The sequence below is a fragment of the Poromitra crassiceps genome (assembly GCF_964638095.1).
Source record: "Poromitra crassiceps genome assembly, chromosome: 16".
In the NCBI taxonomy this organism is placed as follows: Eukaryota; Metazoa; Chordata; class Actinopteri; order Beryciformes; family Melamphaidae; genus Poromitra; species Poromitra crassiceps.
The window spans coordinates 19,855,572-19,880,571 of record NC_139645.1 but is presented as its reverse complement, the minus strand read 5'-3'; the positions used below and the strand labels follow the sequence as shown (position 1 = coordinate 19,880,571).

The window sequence follows — 25,000 nt, the reverse complement described above, 5'->3', positions numbered from 1 at the left end:
GAGGCTTATAGCCTATCAAGGTCCTTAGCCTCTGGGGCTCTGGCTGCAGCTCTCTCCCCGGACTAGGTCTGAGGATCAGAAACTGGGTAATCCTCTGAAGTTGTCCGTTATTTTCATGTCCTAAAGTAACTAGTAACTAGCCCAGTTACTATTTTAGTAACTGTAACTGAGTTACTGAATTTGAAAAAGTAATTAGTTAGATTACTAGTTACTGAAAAAAGTAGTTAAGTTACAGTCCCAACACTGCAAAGGAGAGACTTTATTTGTCTTTGGACACAGACTGGACAGGACAGGATCGAGCACACTGATGTTAATAGGTAGGGCATGGAATGTATATTTGATATACATAATGGCTTTGTTAAGACTGCGTTGCCTAATGTGCTGTTGTGTTTTTTGGCCTCCATGCCGTGCTCGTGTGTGGTGTGAATGTGTTTCAGTGTGTGAATGTGTTTCAGTGTGTGGTGTGAATGTGTTTCAGTGTGTGAATGTGTTTCAGTGTGAATGTGTTTCAGTGTGTGAATGTGTTTCAGTGTGTGAATGTGTTTCAGTGTGTGGTGTGAATGTGTTTCAGTGTGTAGTGTGTTTCAGTGTGTGAATGTGTTTCAGTGTGTGAATGTGTTTCAGTGTGTGGTGTGAATGTGTTTCAGTGTGTGGTGTGAATGTGTTTCAGTGTGTGGTGTGAATGTGTTTCAGTGTGTGAATGTGTTTCAGTGTGAATGTGTTTCAGTGTGTGAATGTGTTTCAGTGTGTGAATGTGTTTCAGTGTGTGGTGTGAATGTGTTTCAGTGTGTAGTGTGAATGTGTTTCAGTGTGTGAATGTGTTTCAGTGTGTGAATGTGTTTCAGTGTGTGGTGTGAATGTGTTTCAGTGTGTAGTGTGAATGTGTTTCAGTGTGTGGTGTGTGAATGTGTTTCAGTGTGTGGTGTGAATGTGTTTCAGTGTGTGGTGTGAATTAGGGCATTCACGACTAGTGAATTTTACTAGTCGACTAGTCGTCCCTAAAGGTAGTCGACTAGTCGTTTTTTTTTTTTTTTTTTTTTTTTTTTTAATCTTTAAGAAAGAACATGAGGTATTTACATGACATACATGGACTATCATATCCCATATCCCATATCCCCCACAAAGAACATCAAAACACAACAAAACAAGAAAACTGCATAAGATACACAATAATCCAAGAACAAACAAGACTATTGGACAAACAACCAAACAAAAACAATGCATTCAGCTCCTATCCTGATAAGCCTAATGACACTGGGGTAAAAAGTTCTTAAAGTCAAAGTCTGTATGTGGTTGCCATATTTTGGGGATGTCTAAGAATCTGCCTTTGCTCTTGTAGTAAATGTTATCCAACGTATGGTAGCTTGAGAGTTCATTCCACCAGTGAACTACAGCTGGGGGATTGGATGCTTTCCAATTTAAAGCTATGCATTTCCTAGCTGCCAACAGGGCAAGATCTATGTATTTACTTTGAATGCATTGTTTTTGTTTGGTTGTTTGTCCAATAGTCTTGTTTGTTCTTGGATTATTGTGTATCTTATGCAGTTTTCTTGTTTTGTTTTGTTGTGTTTTGATGTTCTTTGTGGGGGATATGGGATATGATAGTCCATGTATGTCGTGTAAATACCTCATGTTCTTTCTTAACTCATTGAGTGCCAGCCACTTTTGGAGAACGGACGCTCCCAGTGCCAGAGTTTCAGAGCGTTTTCAGTGATTTCTCGAGGCCCACAGAATATTGTGTGATATTACTATGTAAACACCGAACACGCAAAAAGAACGATGAGACTCTCTTCTATCATCAGCAAAAACAGGTTTATTGATATCATTTTCCGTTCTTTAGTTATCAGCCGGAGAAGATAGCTTGATTTAACCAAAAACAGACGTTTTTTTCTAGAAGCTGAGATAATGAGCCTTTTGTGAAATTAAACATTTCATGCACATCACTGACTGAAGCTAATATTTTCTGATGTAGTCACACCTCAAAAATAACCTCAAAAAACCTCAAAAGGAATTTTGTTTGGCAAAACAATATTTTTTAGCTGCAACCAGCAGCGCTGGCCCCTGCGTGCGCTGCTGGTTGCAGCTTCTTGCTGGTCTTGATTTACTGCTGGTGGGCATCAGATATTCTAGCTTGCGTTTGCCAATCCTGTCCTGCTGTCTGGGTCTGTCTGGGTCAGTGTTGCATGCTGCTCTGCGTGCCCCCCCCCCCCAACTGCACACTCCTCCTCCATGGGAGTGTCTCTGGGGCTTTCTGCTGCGTTTGCTCTGCACTGAAAAGTCCGCTACATCCAGCTTTTTTACAGCGTTCCGCGTCTATTTGTCACCGGCTCCCATGCTTCCAGTTGAGAATAATAACAACTAATAACAAAATCATGCGGATGGGCTATCGCAGCGGACACGGAGGTGCTCAATTGTGGCAGCAGATTGGCTGCTGCAGGCACAGCTAACGTTATGCCTCATGCATATCGATGCATACGGATGCGATGCGATTTCCGTTTCCCCAACGACTTCTTCTCTGTTTTTTCCTCGCCTTTCTGTAATCTGGAGAGCACTGTCGCCACCTAATGGGTCCCTAAAATAGCTTTTACACATTCAACAGCCACCATACTTTCACAGGAGATGGATCTGGCTTTGATGCACGTCCCACCGTCAAAAACCGCAATTGACGAACATACTCGTCCTTGGCACTCTATGTTACTAAACCAATTGACGAACATACTCGTCCATGGCACTTAACTCATTCATGGCCAGTTTAGGACTGCCAATATTTAGCACAGGCCAAAGATTTTCATAATTGTTGGTCATCTTTCAAGACCCACAGTAAATTATCTATTAGCAACAAAGTGATTTGCAATACCTCAAAATGAAGATGTATGTCTCTGGGTTCACCAGGAAAAAAAAAGTGAGCTTTTAGCATGTTCTGTACTCTACTTATAGCCATTTATATACACCCTGTTTTCACCCAAAAGGTCTCTCTGAGAAAAGAAATTGCAGAAAATGGCATTTATGTACAGCACACAATCTCAGGCAGAACTCGCTCTCAATTCTTTTATTTTGAACTGTATTGACATCAGACATGTAAATATTATTCATTATGACACAAATGACAAAAAAAAAAATATATATATATATATATATATATATGAAGTGCTTTTTTTACATTCAACAATACAGTTTGCTCAGTGTGAGTGAGTGTGCAGACAGACAGACAGACAGACACACAGACAGACAGACAGACAGACAGACAGACAGACACACACAGACACAGACACACACACACACACACACACACACACACACAGAGAGAGAGAGTTCTGTCCACAGCTGCTGCTAGATCGCACCTCCTTCCCCCGCACCTCCTTCCCCATCAGCATTTTGCCTCCTCTGCCTCTGCTCGTTTTCCTCCTCTCGTTCGGGCTGGGACGAATGCTGAGACACGACACAGGAACGGGTCCGGCTTGGCTTTGGGACCAGGCGCTGCTGGAACCGGATCGATCATGTTCGTCACGGGTTTGACTAGGCAATCCAGGTTCGCCCTGCAGCAAGGCGAGCAGTGCAGCGTGCCGAGGGGCGTTTCAATGGCGTTTCTCCTCTCTACAAGGAAGCGCATTTCTCTGTTTTTCCTCCTTTCCTCCTTCTTCCTTATTTCAAACAACAGCTGCGGTATGTGTTTGATAACGTGCTGTCGGCTTGACTTTGAGGTTAGGGACCTGTGTCTGTGTCGAAGGCTGGGGAAGTGTTTGAACTAAGCGCTGCACTAATAAAAACAAAAACACGTCAAACACGTCATTGGCGGGGAGGGCTATTTCTGATAACACGTCAAAGACGTCTTTGGCGGTGAATGAGTTAATGAGTTAAAGATAAAAAAAATAATAATAATGTTTTGCTAAAACGACTAGTCGACTACTAAGCACAGTGTCGACTAGTGGTTTTACTAGTCGACTAGTCGACTAGTCTGTGAATGCCCTAGTGTGAATGTGTTTCAGTGTGTGGTGTGAATGTGTTTCAGTGTGTGGTGTGTGAATTTGTTTCAGTGTGTAGTGTGAATGTGTTTCAGTGTGTGGTGTGAATGTGTTTCAGTGTGTGAATGTGTTTCAGTGTTTGTATAGTTTGTCTTATTTCATGACGTGTGCGTCATGTACAGTACAAAGATGATGTGCTGCCTTGTGGTGCCGGGCAGTTGTGTTGAGGATGGTGTTTCTCTGAGGCATGTGAAGCTGCTGTACGCTTATCAAACCTATTGGACTGTTGCTGACTGTAACATCACTGTAAAATGCAACTAGTGGTCTACACCAGGGATACTCAACTTGCTTTGCCCGGGGGCCACTTTCGTGAAATGATAGAAGGCCAGGGGCCAGTTAATAAACAAACAATATACATTTTTCTGCAGCGGATTGTAGGTTTTTGGGGTGTCAGCTGGAGTTTAGTCTGACAATGTTGTGCACACCGGATAGTTTGTTAGGTTAAGTTAGTTAGGTTAAGTACATACATAAGTGCCTGGGTAGCAAGCATACGGCGGTATTTGACAATTTAGAAGCTAAATCATAGATTATTGAAAGATATTCCATATTCCAGACTGAAATGCTATAACAGAAGTGGAGTATTGGTCAGAATGACATGAACATTTGCACACTTATTCAGCGGGTATCTTGCATGTGCGTTCAGGTGCACTGCTATTCCATCGCAGGCCACACAGGGGCAACCCCGCGGGCCGCCAGTTGAGTATCCCTGGTCTACACTGTACCTAGGCTATGCTGCAAAAGGACTACCGTAGTTAGTTAAGTTACAACAGTTGTTGGTGAAATCAGTGGTGTAGTCATTAATTGTAGTGGGTTTACTGTAAGTTTCAGCTTGGAGTGAGATTTGTTATCACACACAGCAGGGGGGGTCCTGGGTGGGGCCTGCAGGTCTATTATTTCATTTACATGAAGTTAACACAATGACTGTTTGGATCATAGTTTCACTGTTATTTAACTACAATACAGAGAGTCAAGCAGCTCTGGACAAGAGTCATCTAGAAATATTCTCACATTTGGCTTTGAGAGACAACATCTCATCAAATGGGGTCTGTTGCCCTGATGTGGACTAAATGAGGGGTCCTTGATATGAAAGAGGTTGATAATCACTGACCTATAGGGAACCTATCTCTCTCTCTCTCTCTCTCTCTCTCTCTCTCTCTCTCTCTCTCTCCCCATCCCTCTCTCTCTCTCTCTCCCCATCCCTCTCTCTCTCTCTACCTCTCTCTCTCTCTCTCTCCCTCTCTCTCTCTCTCTATATATATAATATAGGCCTACAACTGTCACATAACTGTATCCTTGCCCAATTTAAAGTGGGTATACTCAAATCCTGGAGCTTTCCCAGTGGTATACTGTGTATACCTGTGTATCACATAGAGTATACTGTGTATACCTGTGTATCACATAGAGTACACTGTGTATACCTGTGTATCACATAGAGTACACTGTGTATACCTGTGTATCACATAGAGTACACCGTGTATACCTGTGTATCACATACAGTATACTGTGTATACCTGTGTATCACATAGAGTACACTGTGTATACCTGCGTATCACATAGAGTACACTGTGTATACCTGTGTATCACATAGAGTACACTGTGTATACCTGCGTATCACATAGAGTACACTGTGTATACCTGCGTATCACATAGAGTACACTGTGTATACCTGCGTATCACATAGAGTACACTGTGTATACCTGTGTATCACATAGAGTATACTGTGTATACCTGTGTATCACATAGAGTACACTGTGTATACCTGCGTATCACATAAAGTACACTGTGTATACCTGCATATCACATAGAGTACACTGTATATACCTGTGTATCACATAGCGTACACTGTATACCTGCGTATCACATAGAGTACTGTGTGTATACCTGCATATCACATAGAGTACTGTGTGTATACCTGCATATCACATAGAGTACACTGTGTATACCTGCATATCACATAGAGTACACTGTGTATACCTGCATATCACATAGAGTACACTGTGTATACCTGCATATCACATAGAGTACACTGTGTATACCTGTGTATCACATAGAGTACACTGTGTATACCTGTGTATCACATAGAGTACACTGTGTATACCTGCGTATCACATAGAGTACACTGTGTATACCTGTGTATCACATAGAGTACACTGTGTATACCTGCGTATCACATAGAGTACACTGTGTATACCTGCGTATCACATAGAGTACACTGTGTATACCTGCGTATCACATAGAGTACACTGTGTATACCTGCGTATCACATAGAGTACTGTGTGTATACCTGCGTATCACATAGAGTACTGTGTGTATACCTGCGTATCACATAGAGTACACTGTGTATACCTGCATATCACATAGAGTACACTGTGTATACCTGCGTATCACATAGAGTACTGTGTGTATACCTGCGTATCACATAGAGTACACTGTGTATACCTGTGTATCACATAGAGTACTGTGTGTATACCTGCATATCACATAGAGTACACTGTGTATACCTGCATATCACAAAGTACACTGTGTATACCTGTGTATCACATAGAGTACACTGTGTATACCTGCGTATCACATAGAGTACTGTGTGTATACCTGCATATCACATAGAGTACACTGTGTATACCTGCATATCACAGAGTACACTGTGTATACCTGCGTATCACATAGAGTACACTGTGTATACCTGTGTATCACATAGAGTACTGTGTGTATACCTGCGTATCACATAGAGTACTGTGTGTATAACTGTGTATCACATAGAGTACACTGTGTATACCTGTGTATCACATAGAGTACTGTGTGTATACCTGCGTATCACATAGAGTAAACTGTGTATACCTGTGTATCACATAGAGTACTGTGTGTATACCTGCATATCACATAGAGTACACTGTGTATACCTGCGTATCACATAGAGTACACTGTGTATACCTGTGTATCACATAGAGTACTGTGTGTATACCTGCATATCACATAGAGTACACTGTGTATACCTGCATATCACAAAGTACACTGTGTATACCTTATCTGTCTATTGTTGTTGTGTGTTGTTCCCAGAGCTCAGGAATCTAAAAAGCTATCCATATGGTTTTCTTTAACTTGAATAAAGAGGATGGAGATTATGATCAAGAATGTTGCCTTGATGGTGGAAACATAAATTGTAGGCAATATGAACCTGAACAACTTAACTATTTAAATACTGTGACCAAGTTCTCCTTGATACACCTTAATATTAGAAGCCTATCCAAACATTATAATGATCTAGTTTCTTTACTTACTACTACTTGTAAATTTGATATCATTGGATGCAGTGAAACTTGGTTAAATGACAAGTCATACATTGATATTTTGAATCTAAAGGGTTACAAGTTATTCCACAAGAACAGAAATGGTAAATTAGGTGGAGGAGTGTGTCTTTATGTGAACTCCAGTCTCCAAGCCAATGTTAGTGCTAATGTTGATCTTGATGATCCTTCTGATTCCCTATTTATCGATATTGATCTTCAAAAGGGTAAAAAACTTACAGTTGGAATAATTTATCGGCCCCCTGACTCAAATCTGGACGATTTCAGGGATAAACTAGAAGAAACATTATACTCTATAAATAAAAAAATAACAACTGCATTTTTTTGGGAGATTTTAACATTGATATCTCCAAAGAAGATGCAATTAAAAATGATTTCATAAATACACTACATTCTTTCTCGTTTTTTCCAACGATAAACACCTATACAAGAGTAACATCTTCATCCAAGTCCATCATAGATAATATTGTCACTAACATTCGTAACACCACATTGGAATCTGGAGTGGTTCTGACAGACATAACTGATCACTTTCCTATTGTACTGTTTGTAAATCTCACTTGTGTACTAGCTCCCCCTCTCTGTAAGAAACCAACGAAAGTGTTAAATAACAGAACTCTGAGCCAGCTCTGTGACAACTTGAAGACAAAGTCATGGAATAATGTTTACTCTGCTCCTGACCCAGACACTGCATATGACAGCCTGATCAGCGAATTATCTGATTCTATTCGTAACTCAATTCCTGAAAAGACTGTCGTGTGCAGAGCTGAAGATCAAAACCCTTGGCTCACAAAGGGAATATTGACTTCCATAAAACAGAAAAACAAACTTTATAAACAGTATATAAAAAATCCGAGCCTCATTAATAAAAATAAATATAATGCCTACAGGAATAAGCTCACCCATATAATAAGGAAAAGCAAATGTGTCCATTTTGCGGAACAGCTAAGGACAGCCCAGGGTGACTCCAAGAGGACCTGGTTGGTCCTGAATAAGGTCCTGAACAGGGACAAAAAACCATCAGTTCTCCCAGATCTTGTCAACCTGTCCAAACTCTCTAATCAATTCAACTCTTATTTCGTCTCTGTAGGCGAAGACCTGGCCAATAAAATCTCTCCTGCCCAAGGTATCTCTTACAACCAGTATCTCACAGGAGACTATCCCAACTCATTTTTTATGAAACCTACTGACTGCGATGAAGTATATGAAGCCATCATGAATCTGAACAACTCTCGTACAGCTGGTGTGGACGGAATCTGCAGTAAAATCTTGATTGCCGTAGCTGCTATTATAGCAAAACCACTTGCATATTGCATAAATTTATCTTTACTTTCTGGTGTGGTGCCTAGGATGACCAAAATTGCAAGAGTAATACCAATTTTCAAATCTGGTGATAAAAATAGTATCACCAACTATCGTCCAATATCAGTCTTGCCTGTTATCTCTAAAATGTATGAGAGAGTTGTGTTTAAAAGACTCAGCAAATATCTTGATAAGCTCAATATTCTCACATCCTCTCAGTATGGTTTCAGAAAAAAGAATACAACTTGTATGGCAATATTAGACCTAATAGAAAAAATAAATGATGCTGTTGATCGGGGGAACTGTGGAGTGGGTGTATTTCTGGACCTTTCAAAGGCCTTTGACACTATTGATTTTGACATCTTGTTGGGGAAGTTGCACCATTATGGTATCAGAGGACTGACTCTTGAATGGTTTCGTGATTATCTGCATTGTAGATACCAGTATGTTGACATACATGATTTTCATTCTCAAAAAATGGATGTTAAATATGGGGTCCCCCAAGGTTCACTTTTGGGGCCTTTGCTCTTCATTCTCTATATCAACGATTTTGTCAACTCCTCTAAATTATTGCATAAAGTGATATTTGCTGATGACACAAACTTATTCCTGTCCCATAACGATTCTCATGAGCTTCAAGATCTACTCAACGTTGAACTCAAACAAGTGGATACTTGGTTCAAATGTAATAAATTGTCACTGAATATCAGCAAAACCAACTTCATTATATTCCACTCTAACAAAAAATCAGTGGATCATATCCATCTCAATATAGATGGAAGGGAGTTGACAAGAGTAAGGTCAACAAAATTCTTGGGGGTCCTCATAGACGAGTCAATCAACTTCAAATGTCACATTGATCACCTGTTAAAAAAACTGTCTAAATATGTTGGTCTATTCTTCAAACTCCGTCATTTTCTTCCTTTATCTGCTCTCCTGATCTTGTACAAAACCCTGTTTGAGCCACACATTAATTACTGTAACATCATTTGGTGTAACACCTTCCCCAGTTATCTGAAGAAATTAGAAAGCTTACAAAAGAAAATAATACGAGCCGTATCCTGGTCGGACTTCAACGCACCCACATGTTCCCTCTTCCATAGCTATAATCTTCTGAGGCTTGCTGAGTTTAATATTCACCAAAACGCAATCATGATGTATCAAGTTGTCCATAATTTAAATCCAAGACTCTCCAAGCTCATCCCAGTCAACCGTCCCGCTCATTCATTTAATACCAGAAATACACATCTTATTTATGGTAAGAAAAGACGACTGAAATGCACCAGTCTAAGTATAACCAATAGAGGGCCGCGGATCTGGAATGGGCTTGATGAGAGCCTGAAAACATCTCCATCCATCTCTGTTTTCAAGAAAAAAATGAAAGAACAACTGCTTAATCTGTATGTATAATAATATAGTATGTTATAATATATAATATATAGTGTATATAATGTATAATATAATATATAGTAATAATATGTATTATAAGTATACTTATACTTATCCATTGATCTGGGATTGTTTTGTTTGTTTTGTTTGTCTGTTAACTGTCCTGTTGTGTAATTGTTGTTGTGTTATACTGTATGCAGTAACTTGTATTTAAGTTGTGTTAAGTCTTCCTGCTCAGGCTCCTGCTATAAGCTTTAAGTAGCTTCTTTGGAGACCTGGCACTCCACACAATTGTGTCTTGATGTTGATCCACATGTCAACTGTTTGTGTGTGTGGGGGGCGAAATAAATCTGAATCTGAATCTGAAAAAAAAATTCTGAAAAAAAACATAGAGTACACTATGTATACCTGCGTATCACATAGAGTACTGTGTGTATACCTGTGTATCACATAGAGTACACTGTGTATACCTGCATATCACATAGAGTACACTGTGTATACCTGCGTATCACATAGAGTATACTGTGTATACCTGTGTATCACATAGAGTACACTGTGTATACCTGCGTATCACATAGAGTACTGTGTGTATACCTGCGTATCCAACCCGATCTCCAAAAAAAACGTAAAATTGGCACGTTTGTGGACAAACTTTGCTATTTTACGATGTCGGCTAAGAAATTGTAAAATGGGAACGTACGCGTCTACAGCGGTGGGCGGGGTTTGGGCGTGTTTTATGGAGATTTTCTGTTTCTAACCCCTCCCCCTACTCTAATCCTCACCCTAACCACTCGGAACGTTAATATTTTACGTTTTTCGAGCCGAAATTGTAAAATAGCAACGTTGGTCCACATCGTTGGTATTATACGTTTTTCTAAGAGACTGTGTTGGCGTATCACATAGAGTACTGTGTGTATACCTGCATATCACATAGAGTACACTGTGTATACCTGCATATCACATAGAGTACACTGTGTATACCTGTGTATCACATAGAGTACACTGTGTATACCTGTGTATCACATAGAGTACACTATGTATACCTGCGTATCACATAGAGTACTGTGTGTATACCTGTGTATCACATAGAGTACACTGTGTATACCTGCATATCACATAGACTACACTGTGTATACCTGCGTATCACATAGAGTATACTGTGTATACCTGTGTATCACATAGAGTACACTGTGTATACCTGCGTATCACATAGAGTATACTGTGTATACCTGTGTATCACATAGAGTACACTGTGTATACCTGCGTATCACATAGAGTACACTGTGTATACCTGTGTATCACATAGAGTACACTGTGTATACCATAGAGTATACTGTGTATACCTGTGTATCACATAGAGTATACTGTGTATACCTGCGTATCACATAGAGTACACTGTGTATACCTGTGTATCACAGAGTACACTGTGTATACCTGTGTATCACATAGACTACACTGTGTATACCTGTGTATCACATAGAGTATACTGTGTATACCTGTGTATCACATATAGTACTGTGTGTATACCTGTGTATCACATAGAGTACACTGTGTATACCTGCGTATCACATAGCGTACACTGTGTATACCTGTGTATCACATAGAGTACACTGTGTATACCTGCGTATCACATAGAGTACACTGTGTATACCTGTGTATCACATAGAGTACACTGTTTATACCTGTGTATCAGATAGAGTACACCACTGGGAGAAATATCTACAATGGTTCAATAATAATGAGCATGGATATAAATGAAAAACATTGTTGCTGATTTTAAATAGGCTGAACCAGAGCCATGCCGACCCTGACGATCACTCTGTGTGTGTGTGTGTGTGTGTGTGTATGTGTGTGTGTGTGTGTGTGTGTGTGTGTGTGTGTGTGTGTGTGTGTGTGTGTGTGTGTGTGTGTGTGTGTGTGTGTGTGTGTTCTGAAATACCCCAAGTACCAAGGAGGAAATAAAGAACACATTCACATAGAAACGTGTTTTAAATGAACATAATGTTGTGCCTTTGAAAAGTGAGTTTGATCCTGTAGTGAGTCATGCAGTAATACATGAGTGCTTTTATTTTGAAAGTCAAATTGTGTCTCTTCTGTATGATTAGGAGCCACAAGAGCTCATTTTCTCCTGAGTTTGCAGCTAACGTTACCTTGACTCTTATTAGCCAGCAAGCTACAGAGAGAAAGAGAGAGAGAGGGACAGAGAGAAAGAGAGGGAGAGCGAGAGAGAGAGAGAGAGAGAGAGAGAGAGGGACAGTGAGAGAGAGAGAGGGACAGAGAGAGAGAGAGAGGGACAGAGAGAGAGAGGGAGAGCGAGAGAGAGGGACAGAGAGAAAGAGAGGGAGAGCGAGAGAGAGGGACAGAGAAAGAGAGGGGGGGCGAGAGAGAGAAAGAGGGAGAGCGAGAGAGAGGGACAGAGAAAGAGAGGGAGAGCGAGAGAGACAGAAAGAGAGAGTGAGAGAGAGGGACAAAGAGAAAGAGAGATGGACAGAGAGGGACAGAGAGAAAGAGAGGGGGACAGAGAGAAAGAGAGGGGGACAGAGAGAAAGAGAGCGGGACAGAGAGAAAGAGAGCGAGAGAGACAGAAAGAGAGGGACAGAGAGAAAGAGAGGGGGACAGAGAGAGAGGGGGACAGAGAGAAAGAGAGGGAGAGCGAGAGAGACAGAAAGAGAGGGACAGAGAGAAAGAGAGCGAGAGGGAGAGGGACAAAGAGAAAGAGAGGGGGAGAGAGAAAGAGAGGGACAGAGAGAAAGAGAGGGACAGAGAGAAAGAAAGAGAGGGACAGAGAGAAAGAGAGAGAGGAACAGAGAGAAAGAGAGAGAGGGACAGAGAGAAAGAGAGGGACAGAGAGAAAGAAAGAGAGGGACAGAGAGAAAGAGAGGGACAGAGAGAGAGAGAAAGAAAGAGAGGGACAGAGAGAAAGAGAGGGACAGAGAGAGAGAGAGAAAGAAAGAGAGGGACAGAGAGAAAGAGAGGGACAGAGAGAGAGAGAAATAAAGAGAGTGACAGAGAGAAAGAAAGAGAGGGACAGAGAGAAAGAGAGGGACAGAGAGAAAGAGAGAGAGGGACAGAGAGAAAGAGAGAGAGGGACAGAGAGAAAGAGAGAGAGGGACAGAGAGAAAGAGAGGGACAGAGAGAAAGAAAGAGAGGGACAGAGAGAGAGAGAAAGAAAGAGAGGGACAGAGAGAAAGAAAGAGAGGGACAGAGAGAAAGAGAGGGACAGAGACAAGCAACAAGTGACAGAAGAAAAAAGGAGTGGATAGAGAGACAGAGTGAAACAGGGTGTGTGTGTGTGTGTGTGTGTGTGTGTGTGTGCGTGCGTGCGTGCGTGCGTGTGCGCGCGCGTGCGTGCGTGTGTGTGTGTGTGTGTGCATTGACGTGATTGGCCACTGCAGTGTGACGTCAGGTTGTTTCAACTCCTCTGCTGCAGACCACTGCACTTTTCCCCACAGTCCCCATTAAAGAGAGAGAGTGTGTGTGTGTGTGTGTGTGTGTGTGTGTGTGTGTGTGTGTGTGTGTGTGTGTGTGTGTGTGTGTGTGTGTGTGTGTGTGTGTGTGTGTGTGTGTGTGTGTGTGTGTGTGTGTGTGTGTGTGTGTGTGTGTGTGTGTGTAGGTTGTCTTACTGTCTGCTCTCAGAGGAAGGCTGTGCTTCTCTGGCCTCAGCTCTGAGCTCCAACCCCTCCCATCTGAGAGAGCTGGACCTGAGCTACAATCATCCAGAAGCCTCAGTGAAGCTCCTCTCTGCTGGACTGAAGGATCCAACCTGGAGACTGGAGACTCTCAGGTATGAAGAGACAACATCTGCTAGAAGACTGAGAGTCACACACATTTTCTCTGTCACACTGAGAAGATGAGGAATATGTTTCATGTTTAATGGAGGATATGAGTGGAAATCCTTCATATTGAAGGTTATTAAATGTCCATGTTTCCATCATCAAAGAGAATCTGCTGGTCTGACTTCTTCCCTGTTTATTCCTCCAGTGTGGAACATGGTGGAGTGCAGTGGCTGAGACCAGGTCTGAAGAAATGTAAGTGTGTATTTTATTTAGTTTGATTCATAAAAAGAAAGCAACACATTCAACTAGTGAGAAGGAAAGTGCATCTACAGCACAGTCTGTGACGTCCATTCATTCACATCCTGTGAGTCAGGAAGATGGCTGACATCATGTGACATCATCAAACTGCTGAGAAATGAACTGTCAATAAATCAACAAATCAACAAACAAACAAACATGTTTATTAGATGAGAAGCTGCTGCTGTAACGAGTCTTGTTGTCTCATCAGATGCCTGTGATCTCACACTGGACCCAAACACAGCAAACAGATACCTCCTCCTGTCTGAAGACAACAGAAAGGTGAAGAGGGTGAGAGAGCAGCAGCCATATCCTGATCACCCAGAGAGATTTGACACCATGTGGCAGCTGCTGTGTAGAGATGGTCTGACTGATCGCTGTTACTGGGAGGTTGAGAGGAAAGGAAGTGTTTATATAGGAGTGACTTACAGAGGAATCAGCAGGAGAGGAGTGGGTCATGACTGTCTGCTTGGAGGGAATGAAAAGTCCTGGAGTCTGAACTGCTCTGATGATGGTTACGCTGCCCGGCACAATAACACACGCACAGACATACCTCCCCCCCGCTCCTTTCTCTCTAACAGAGTCGCAGTGTATCTTGACTGTCCTGCTGGCTCTCTGTCCTTCTACACAGTTTCCTCTGACAAACTGATTCACCTCCACACTTTCCACTCTTCATTCACTGAACCACTTTACCCTGCGTTTAGGCTCCGGTCTGAACGTGCCTCAGTGTCTCTGTGATAGAGGAGTGAGACAGAAACACACTGTGACCAAACACAAACACCTAAAGTCAGAATAGTGTTTGCATGCAAGTTCATTGCTCATGTGGTTGTGAACATTGTGTGTGTGTGTGTGAGAGAGAGAGAGAGAGAGAGAGAGAGAGAGAACAGTAACTGGTCAGAGTTGTAACATCACATGCAACAAGAACAGACATTTTAGCCTGAAAATGATCAACATTAAATGAAGAATGTTTGATGTGTATATTTTGAAACAGAACTTGTTGACTTTAATATGTCATTATTGTTGTCTTTAAATAAAGCAGTGTATTATTGCTCTGTTGTTAAATCAGTTGAGTGATGAAAATCAAGGAACATGTAACTGTTGATTGACATTAGTGTGTGATTGGTTGAAGATGTGACTGAGCCTCTGATTGGCCTTCATGTACAGTATCTACTAAGCACTAAGTACTCATGTGAAGCACTTAGCAGCTAAATGTGTCTCTGCTGACATAACAGCAACAATGTAGAACTTTACATCACAGAATTATTACAAACTGTCTTCTGTCTCTGCTTTCATATGATGTCATGTATATGTTCATGTAGTCTGCATTGTTTGTATGGATTTATATGACACATGACTCACTGTATACTTTGTCTTGACAATCTTATGCTCACTTGATGTACTTTGATCCTTTTCTATCTTCTATTTCTTTGTTTTGATTTCCCTCAAATATATTTGTCTTTTATTGATTCTCTTTTTCATCCATTCACTTTGGCAACACAGGAATGTTCTTGTCAACAAGCCAGTAAAGCAGGTTGAGACTGAAGGAGAGAGAGAGAGAGAGAGAGAGAGAGAGACTCGAGCAGCACTAGAGAGAGAGAGAGAGAGAGAGAGAGCGCGAGTCTCTCTCTCTCTCTCTCTGAGAGCGCGAGAGAGAGAGAGACTCGCGCGGCGCGCGCACTAGAGAGCGCGCGAGTCTCTCTCTCTAGTGCGCGCGAGTCTCTCTCTCTCTCTCTCTCTCTCTCTCTCTTTCTCTCGCGCGCGCTAGCAGAGCTACTCCATCTCGTGCAGGACGCTCCTTTACTTTCAGAGTAGAAACAACAAAGCCAGCCAGCCTGCACACATGCTGTAGCGTGGCCTGTTTAATCCACCAGAGGGCGACATTGCTCCACACAAACCCTCATCTTAAAGAGAACAGATCCCATTGTCCCAAAGGTGACCTTACTGAAAACTGCATGTTTTATTTAATCGTATTTTTTCTTTTTATTCACACAACATATAATGACACATACACAATATAGCCTACATACAACCATGAAGTTAAAGCAGAAACACAGCCAGCCTCTCTCCAGCTGGATGAAAGACAAACAACTCAGAGAAATGAGAGAAACTGTGTCAGAAAATAAACAATACAAATAATAAATGTGTATGAACTGAGTTAAATAAGATGAGTAGCTTACATGTATTTATATGACTGATGTATTTTATTATGTTAAGCACTGCATGCACCGACCACAGCCATTAACTGGTTGCATTATGCTGTTATCAGGCCTGAATGTGAAATAGCAATAACATAAGTTATTAGCCTATATGAGCAAATATGACATTATGTTACAGGGTCAAGATTTTATCACATTGGATTTTCTATACGTTATGAGCTTTATTTTATTTGGTTTAATTACATTATGGTGAATTATTAAGTTTTAGGTTAATTATTATTGTGCTTTCATGAGATGATGGTAGAGAATAAAATAAACTGCTGACTGCTGAGGAGCCACAATTAGTGGACTGGATGGATCAGAAAACTGTCAAATGACAAACAACAAAGTAAATTCTTAGTGATTATTCCATTAGATGGCGCTGTTCTCTGTTCATGACTTTTCTAACACACTGATGTTTCACTCAGTTACTTAGAAAAGTTAGATTATAGGCTAATTCCTGAAAATGAAATCTACTCTTCCCTCGTTAAAACTTACAGAGTCTATATGACTATGAAGCAATATTTCTTCTCAAAACTGATGCTGGACACATCTCCTTCACTGTCAAGTCCATTGTCAGTGTCTGTGCACTGGGGGCTTCAAGTTTCCACGTGACACTTTTGTAAATTGAATATTGGACAGGGATTGGCTTCCAAACTCTTTGTGATGTCACAAATCATGCTCGTAGGCCCGCCCCCTAAAAAAAATGATTATTTAATAAGGTCAGAGAAACTTTCCACTTTCAGCAGTTGAATGTGAAAACAGCTTCTAGTGTCAAACTGCACAGACATCATTCTGTCCAGTGAAGCTCAGACATCCAACTGAAGGAACAAGAAGAAACACATGTTTTTACATTAGGGGGTTAAGTTAAGTTAAGTTAAACTTTTTCCTATTTTACACACTCAGTGCTTTCCCTCTGTTCTTTCCTTTAATCTGGACTGTAAGTCTGACCTGAGAACAGCTGGAGCTTCAGATCATCTCAATGTATCTCTGGATCTATGATGTCATTCTGCTGTATGCATTTCCATACAGGATTCTCATGACGTCACTAGTGGGCAGTCTACATCAAGGCAGCAAGAACAGAACCAGTAGTTGAATGATTTTGCTTTCACAATAAAAGCATCAAATTTGTCATGAATTATGAAGCATTTGTGTGCAGAAGAATAAAAGTCCTGTCAAAACACTCATCACATTTATTGTGGAGTGAAACTATAGATTTAAATAAGGTTCTAAAAAAAGGGTTCAGTATGTATGGTGTGATCATCGACATAATATATATCTATATATCTTAATGGGTGTGATATGATGACAGACACGATGCCTGTATTTCCTATAAACCGTATAGTAAATATGGACCTGGTCACTGTGAGTTTGTGGACTCTTTTTTTGACAAATTTGATCAAGGTTTAAAGTTATGCATAAATAAGTGCATAGCTGCTTTGAGTGACAGGTGGCTAGCCACTAGCTATCTGCTAAGCATCAGCTCCTCCCCAACGCCACACTTTCCAAATATGGTCACTTCTGGCTCCAAAAAACAAAATGGCAAAGGGTCAAAATGCCAAAATTGAGGCTTCAAAATTTCAAAACAGGAGTCCACAAACCAATAGGTAACGTCACTGTGGCTAGGCCCACTATTTCCACTATTTTTTTATACAGTCTATGGTTTTAGCTAGCAGTCTATGTGTAACACTCATAAAACGTATGCAAAATATAAATATGAAAACAAACTATAAGGGTACACACAGTAACACTCATCAAATGTAGGCTATGCAAAAATAAATAGGTATACAGATTATGTTTTATTTTGAAAGGTGTGATCGGAAGTAGTGGTACAGGATGTTCCCAGCAGCTTGACCGTGGTGTGGCACAGTCAGAGGAGCGGAGCTTCCTCTCTCTCTCTCACTTCAGTGTTTTCCAGCGGAGGCAGCAGCCACAGCGAGCCGCACTGAGCTGCAGCTCACACGGCCATGGCCTCCATCACCTGCCGGGTCCAGTTCCTGGAGGACTCGGACCCGTTCATCTGCACCAACTTCCCCGAACCCAGGAGACCTCCCACGGTCAGCCTGGAGGAGAACCTGCCGCTCAGCGAGCAGATCGCCGGGATACACAAGCTGCTGGAGGCTCCGCTCAAGGTACAGCTCTCTACCTGGGTCAACATCACCACCACACACCTGGTCCAATATGCAAGTGGCTGCTGGATTAGCTTCACTCACCAGCTGCAAACTAAACTAAACAATGGTCATGTCTTTAGAGTGGCTGGTCACATTTGAACATTCAGAAACAAGTACATTTATGACCCTGCTGAGGTAACTGTGAAACTCTGTCATGATGTTACTTTGCCTTTAACTGCTGCCTGGAAAACATGTGTGGAAAAGTTGAATAACTCTAATAGGAGACAAGCTGCTGCAGACTCAGTGAAGGAGTTCAGTGGGTAATAGCATGGTCGCCTAAATAAATATAGATCTGGATTTAATTGATGAGTTATTTATTTAGTCATTGATTGATTGATTGAATTTATTTAACAATTGTTAAATATTTGTGAAAGTCTGTTGCTAACTTCAACAGGAAACGGGTCACAGCTACAGGTGAGCTAGCTGTGAAGAGAGTCACGCCTATCTCCATTAAAAAAGCTGACAATATCTCACTTTACATTAAGACCCACTCTTTACTTCGGCATACATCCAATACATCCTGCAGCAAATCAATAGAAATTCATCTTTGAAAAATGGATTTGCAGAGTGAACCAATTCCATCAGGTTAGGTTTGGTTTGGTTCGGTTCAATAAGGTCTGCTGTATGCTGGATTTACCAGAAGACCACAATGATTCACTCATAGTATTGAGTTATGTTTTATCAGGTAGCCTGTGTATGTTTGCAGAGAAGCTAGGCCACACTAAACTGCCACAATTTTGAATGCAATTTGGTGGCACTTTCCTCCATGTACTTATCAGGGCGACAGGTGAGCTGATTTAGTGGGTCACTAAACACTTTAAAGGTGCTGCTCTCTGCCACTTACAAGCTCTGCTCTTCAGTCTGCTGCTTCTGTCTGGATGAGATTAGAAAATAATAATAATATCATAAAACTATAAGATGAAAAAACTGTAACCCTGTGGCCTGTAAAACCTGAACCATGAAATAATTGCCAGAAAATCAAATCCTTTGAAACTGGAGTGTTTATTGGACCTTCTGACACTCACAAAAGTCTATGGCAGATTTAGATTACCTTATATACAGACTGTATCTAACTTGGGACACAATTTTATATAGCCTATAATAAGTTACAAAATACATTTTATATAGCCTATAATAAGTTACAAAATATATTTTATATCGCCTACAATAAATTACAAAATATATTTTATATCGCCTACAATAAATTACAAAATATATTTTATATCGCCTACAATAAGTTACAAAATATATTTTATATCGCCTACAATAAATGACAAAATATATTTTATATCGCCTACAATAAATTACAAAATATATTTTATATCGCCTACAATAAGTTACAAAATATATTTTATATAGCCTACAATAAATTACAAAATATATTTTATATCGCCTACAATAAGTTACAAAATATATTTTATATAGCCTACAATAAGTTACAAAATATATTTTATATAGCCTACAATAAGTTACAAAATATATTTTATATTCATAACTTTCAAGGGGCGTTACGTTCTGCCGGGAACGCCCACCTGGCGGTCAAAAAAAAACTTGTTCATTCCGCAGTGCCCGCCGAGTCACTAGTTTCTCACGCTGTTTGTTAAGCCAAAATGCCGGATACCTGTTGTGCTATCGGTTGCACTAACCGACGAGGAGACACGCCTGGCTTGTGCTTTTACAGAATGCCGTCGGAGAAAGAAAACTCACACACACACACCCACACACACACCCACACCAGTCCCCTTACGAGGGAACTGCTTTTTACTGGCAGAGCTGTGCTGCGTTTCCAATATGAAGCAGACACTGGAGTCACGGTGCAAAGTGAATCGATTCACCGTGTCACTATGTCACTAATGAAACAGAGCTGTGCTGCGTTTAAATATTCCTGACTGGAAACTGGAGGAAAAAAGACCGCTTTTTGCTGCAGCTGCGTCTGGTCAGTGTTCAGCGCCATTGTTGTTTTGAGTTTTGACCGCCAGAAGGGGCGTTCCTTGTACTTACGTAACGCCCCTTGAAAGCTATGAATAGCCTACAATAAGTTACAAAATATATTTTATATCGCCGATGCCTACAATAAATTACAACATCAATCCAGTATATTCCTGTTGAAGTATCAGTGACAATAACGCTGCCGGCTGGTGAGCAATGCATTCTGGGATAGGTTGGGCCGTGACAGATCTATCCGTTGCATCTTCCAAATTCAGGAGAAGAAGGCAACATTTCAAGGAGCCTTCAGATGAGACAGCTTGGTCGCTCCACTGTGACGCGTTCAGTCTTCAAACTCAGCAGCCTCTGAACTGAGACACAGTCAGAGTGTTTCTCTTGTGGGGCGTCTGGGTAGTTTAGAGGTCAAAGCACTCGCAATACCACCGCAGAGACACGGGTTCAATTCCCAGCAGCGGTACGTCCGGCGTGGCCGGACGTTCCTACACACACAATTGGCCGTGTCTGCGGGTGGGAAGCCGGTGGGGTATGAGTCCTGGTCGTTGTACTAGCGCTTCCTGTGGTTGGTCGGGGCGCCTGTTCGGCGGGGAGAGAAACTGGGGTGGATATTGTGATCCTCCCACACGCTTTGTCCTGCCGGCGAAACCCCTCGCTGTCAGGTGAAAAGAAGCTGCTGGCGACTGCACAAGTGCACATGTATCAGAGGAAGCATGTGCTAGTCTCTACAACTCTCCCCAGATCGGCAGAGGGGGCGGAGCATCGACCGAGACAGCAGGGCGATTGGCCAAGTACACTTGGGGAGAAAACGGGAGAAAGATCCGGGGGGAAAGTGTGCTGTGAGGCCTTCACTGACCCTCTGGAATCCCGAGGATCAGATAAAGATCTTGAGGAGAGCGCCGGCCGGTCGGTCCCACCAGATTACATTCCTCCACCGACCCTCCAACAAGTTCATTCATCCTGATGAACTTGAACTCGTCTGTTTTCTGCCTCCCCCCCTCCCCCCCTCTCCCCATTAGGATGTGAGGTTGGGGTAGCCCCTCCCCCCAGTAGGATGTGAGGTTGGGGTAGCCCCCCCCCCTTCTCAGTAGGATGTGAGGTTGGGGTAGCCCCTCCCCCCAGTAGGATGTGAGGTTGAGATAGCCCCTCTCCCCATTAGGATGTGAGGTTGGGGTGGCCCCTCCCCCCAGTAGGATGTGAGGTTTGAGTAGCCCCTCCCCCCAGTAGGATGTGAGGTTGGGGTAGCCCCCCCCTTCTCAGTAGGATGTGAGGTTGGAGTAGCCCCCCCCCAGTAGGATGTGAGGTTGGTGTAGCCCCTCCCCCCAGTAGGATGTGAGGTTGGGGTAGGCCCCCCCCAGTAGGATGTGAGGTTGGTGTGCCCCCCCCCCAGTAGGATGTGAGGTTGGTGTAGCCCCCCCCCCAGTAGGATGTGAGGTTGGGGTAGCCCCTCCCCCCAGTAGGATGTGAGGTTGGTGTGCCCCCCCCCCCCAGTAGGATGTGAGGTTGGAGTAGCCCCTCCCCCCAGTAGGATGTGAGGTTGGTGTAGCCCCTCCCCCCAGTAGGATGTGAGGTTTGAGTAGCCCCTCCCCCCAGTAGGATGTGAGGTTGGTGTAGCCCCTCCCCCCAGTAGGATGTGAGGTTGGGGTAGCCCCTCCCCCCAGTAGGATGTGAGGTTGGTGTAGTCTGGGTTAGTGTCCTCTAGAGAGAGAGTGGCGTCAGCGGAGGACCAAAATGCGAGATTCATTAGCCAATGAACAGCCAGGAATGGGTCTCGCGCTACTTTTGCATGCTAAAATAAAGCCGATAATGTACAATTTGATTCATTTCAAGGGATGAAAAACCCTTTCAAAGTACAACACTGTCTATCTGTCTGCAACTCGACAGTGCTGCTTTTTTTACTCAAGAGTTCCACTTTCTACTTCCTGGAAAAAAAACTGGTCCATTGGAGTGAATGGAGATGTCGGAAGTTGAACTCTTCTATTATACGGCTCTGGTCTGGGTGGTTGGAGGAAAGGGTGTGGTCTGTAAACAGCAGATAAGCAGGGAGGAAAGGCTGTGATGGACGTCAAACTAATAAAGTGTTGAAGAGTGTGAACGTCTCCTTCCTGACAGCAGCTCAATGCTCTCTGGAAGGCTGGCTGACATGTCTCTAAGCCCATGGCACACCAAACGAACATTCTCAAACAAACACAAACAAACACGAACAAAGACAAATGTTCGTTTGGTGTGCCATAGCTGTCTGTCCTTGTCTGTTCGTGTTTGGCGATGTTCGGCGATGTTCTGTCATGTTTGCCAGGATTCGACTTGTTCAATCCGGCGTTGTTCGCTGTTCGCTGTTGTCTGGTAACTTCCCATGTTTTCAGTCGCGTATCCATGGAAACGGAGCTCACGCATGCGCGCCTAAGCATGCGGTTGTCTGGTCAGTTTGGTCAGAGGCAGAGCCTCCTCTAAACTACGTTACACGCGACGCAGCAAACATACGTTTCTCTGCCAACCATGTGCCATCACACTGGGCATCAACAACACTAGCGGGAGACTTCTCCCATGCACTCCCGCAAATAAGTAATGTTATGCGCAGCAAGGTTACATAATGAGGGAGAGAGAGAACATCCATGACGGCTAACAGCGAGCTATGCTAATAACTAGCTAGCCGTTCAGAAACACATGTAAACAGCCGTGTGATCACTGAGAACGTCAGTAAAATAAGGAGAGAGCTGCAGGTGCTTATGCAGAACTAGTGCACGATTAAGTGCACAGTGGGTAATGACCCGCTGTGATGAAGAATATAGCGAGATTAACCAGGTTGATAGCAGAGAAAACACTGTTGCAGCTGCCTACAGCAGGACCTCCAGGCAGGCTTCAACTAGCGTTGCCTGTCACATGACGCCTTCATGGTCCCTCGATAAAGTCTGCAGAAAGATGCAGTTACCTCACCTCTCTCTCAAGAAGCGTCACGTGAGTGTGGCGTTTAAGGCCATCTGTCGCTACAAAAGAAATAAACTGGGTGTATCATTGTATTACTCGACAGATGTATAACTAACTTTGTCAGTCTGAGCCATCTTCTATGTGCTGTAACACAGTGCAGTTTCTATTTTTCTGGTGTTTCTTTTTTTACATGTTTGGGACAGGCAAATGTCTCAAAAATGTTTAATTTTTTTGTAAAGATAATTTTATTTCAAATTGTTTCATTTATTTAGTTTTAATATCAGCTTCTTCTTCTTTGGTGTTTTACGGCAGTTGGCATAGTTATTGTTGCATTACTGCCACCATTTGGCTGAAATTAGAACAACTGTTGTGCTGAATATGTTTGGTCGGTGTGCCATGCTTTCAAACAATCTCCAACATCTGCCAACATTCACAGACAATTGTCTGTTGGTGTTTGTTGGTGTTTGTTGGTGTTTGTTGGAGAATGTTTGATTGGTGTGCCATGGGCTTACGTCTTTGTTGTTTTAACAGCTCAATGCTCTCTGGAAGGCTGGCTGATAGGGATGTCCCGATCCGATCACGTGATCGGAGATCGGGGCCGATCACGTGATTTTTAGAAGATCGGAATCGGGGGAAAAAGATCGGGAGTAAAAAAAAAAAAAAAAAAAAAAATGTAATTCAACAAACATGACCATGTTCACGTCTTAAACTCATCCTGAGGCCTTAGTTTTGGTTTTAAATTACATATCATCATTCATTTATTTAGTGTCGCACAGAGCAGAAGAATTTACCAAAACAAACGCATTTCCTGATTTACATTGTTATTGCACTATTCTGCACATCATACATACATGGTTATTTTGTGGTGCACCACTGATAAGCTTTATTTTATTTTGTTTTAAATTTTGAATCCATGTTGGATATAATGAATATACTGTTAAATAAAAAAGCCATATCCATGTTGGATATAATGGATAGTTAGTTGGATACTGTTAAATAAAAAAACAATCTTAAGGGTCAACTTGATTGCAGTTTTTTCTTTTCTTTTTTCTTAATGCATTGCCGAAAGATCGGATCGGGAAAAATCGGTATCGGCAGATACTCAAAATCACATGATCGGGATCGGATCGGGAGCAAAAAAAATGTGATCGGGACATCCCTACTGGCTGACATGTCTTTAGTCTTTGTTGTTTTAACATAAATCCTACAATACATCACAGTCCTTCCATGGTGGATTCAGCAGGGCTTGATATGAACCTTTTTGCTCATCAGCCACTGTGGCTGGTGGTTTTGTGCTGTACCAGCGCAGGAGAGAGTCTGGCTCCTCCTACTCTCACTCTGGTATAGCGGGGAAGGGGGGCTCTGTTACCTTTACAACCATCCACCAAAAGTACCAAGCAGGCCTGCTTTATTGCACAATCCAAACCTTCGTCAAAACTTGTTATTTTCAGCGTGTAGCTTGTTAGCTTGCTAGCTATTGTTGTTGTTTCACTGCGGAGGAGGTATTTGAGAGCGACACGTGGAATGGTCGGAGCCAATGGCAGAGCTGAGACCCGGGCCCCGTTCCAATACCCATACTTCCATACTATTTAGTAGGCAAAAAAAGATTTAGTATGTCCCAATACATAGTATGTCAGATGCAGTATGCCAAGAGTACCAGGATGTTGTACTACATCA

At 42.2% G+C, this 25,000-nt stretch overlaps 2 protein-coding genes across 2 annotated transcripts in view; both read left to right on the top strand.

Moving 5' to 3' along the window:
- LOC310791095 (E3 ubiquitin-protein ligase TRIM11-like) overlaps positions 1-15,788 on the top strand; it is a gene marked incomplete at its 5' end in the record, with an annotated part of 36,823 nt that extends 21,035 nt beyond the window's left edge. The window contains 3 exons of the mRNA XM_083652797.1: positions 13,632-13,802; positions 14,000-14,046; positions 14,303-15,788. Of these exons, the coding sequence (XP_083508923.1) occupies positions 13,632-13,802; positions 14,000-14,046; positions 14,303-14,829 (745 nt within the window). The 3' untranslated portion in view covers positions 14,830-15,788. The remainder of the gene's footprint in view (positions 1-13,631; positions 13,803-13,999; positions 14,047-14,302) is intronic.
- Positions 1-25,000, top strand: part of LOC310791307 (uncharacterized protein) — a 125,701-nt gene that overhangs the window by 26,661 nt on the left and 74,040 nt on the right. The window lies entirely within an intron of this gene.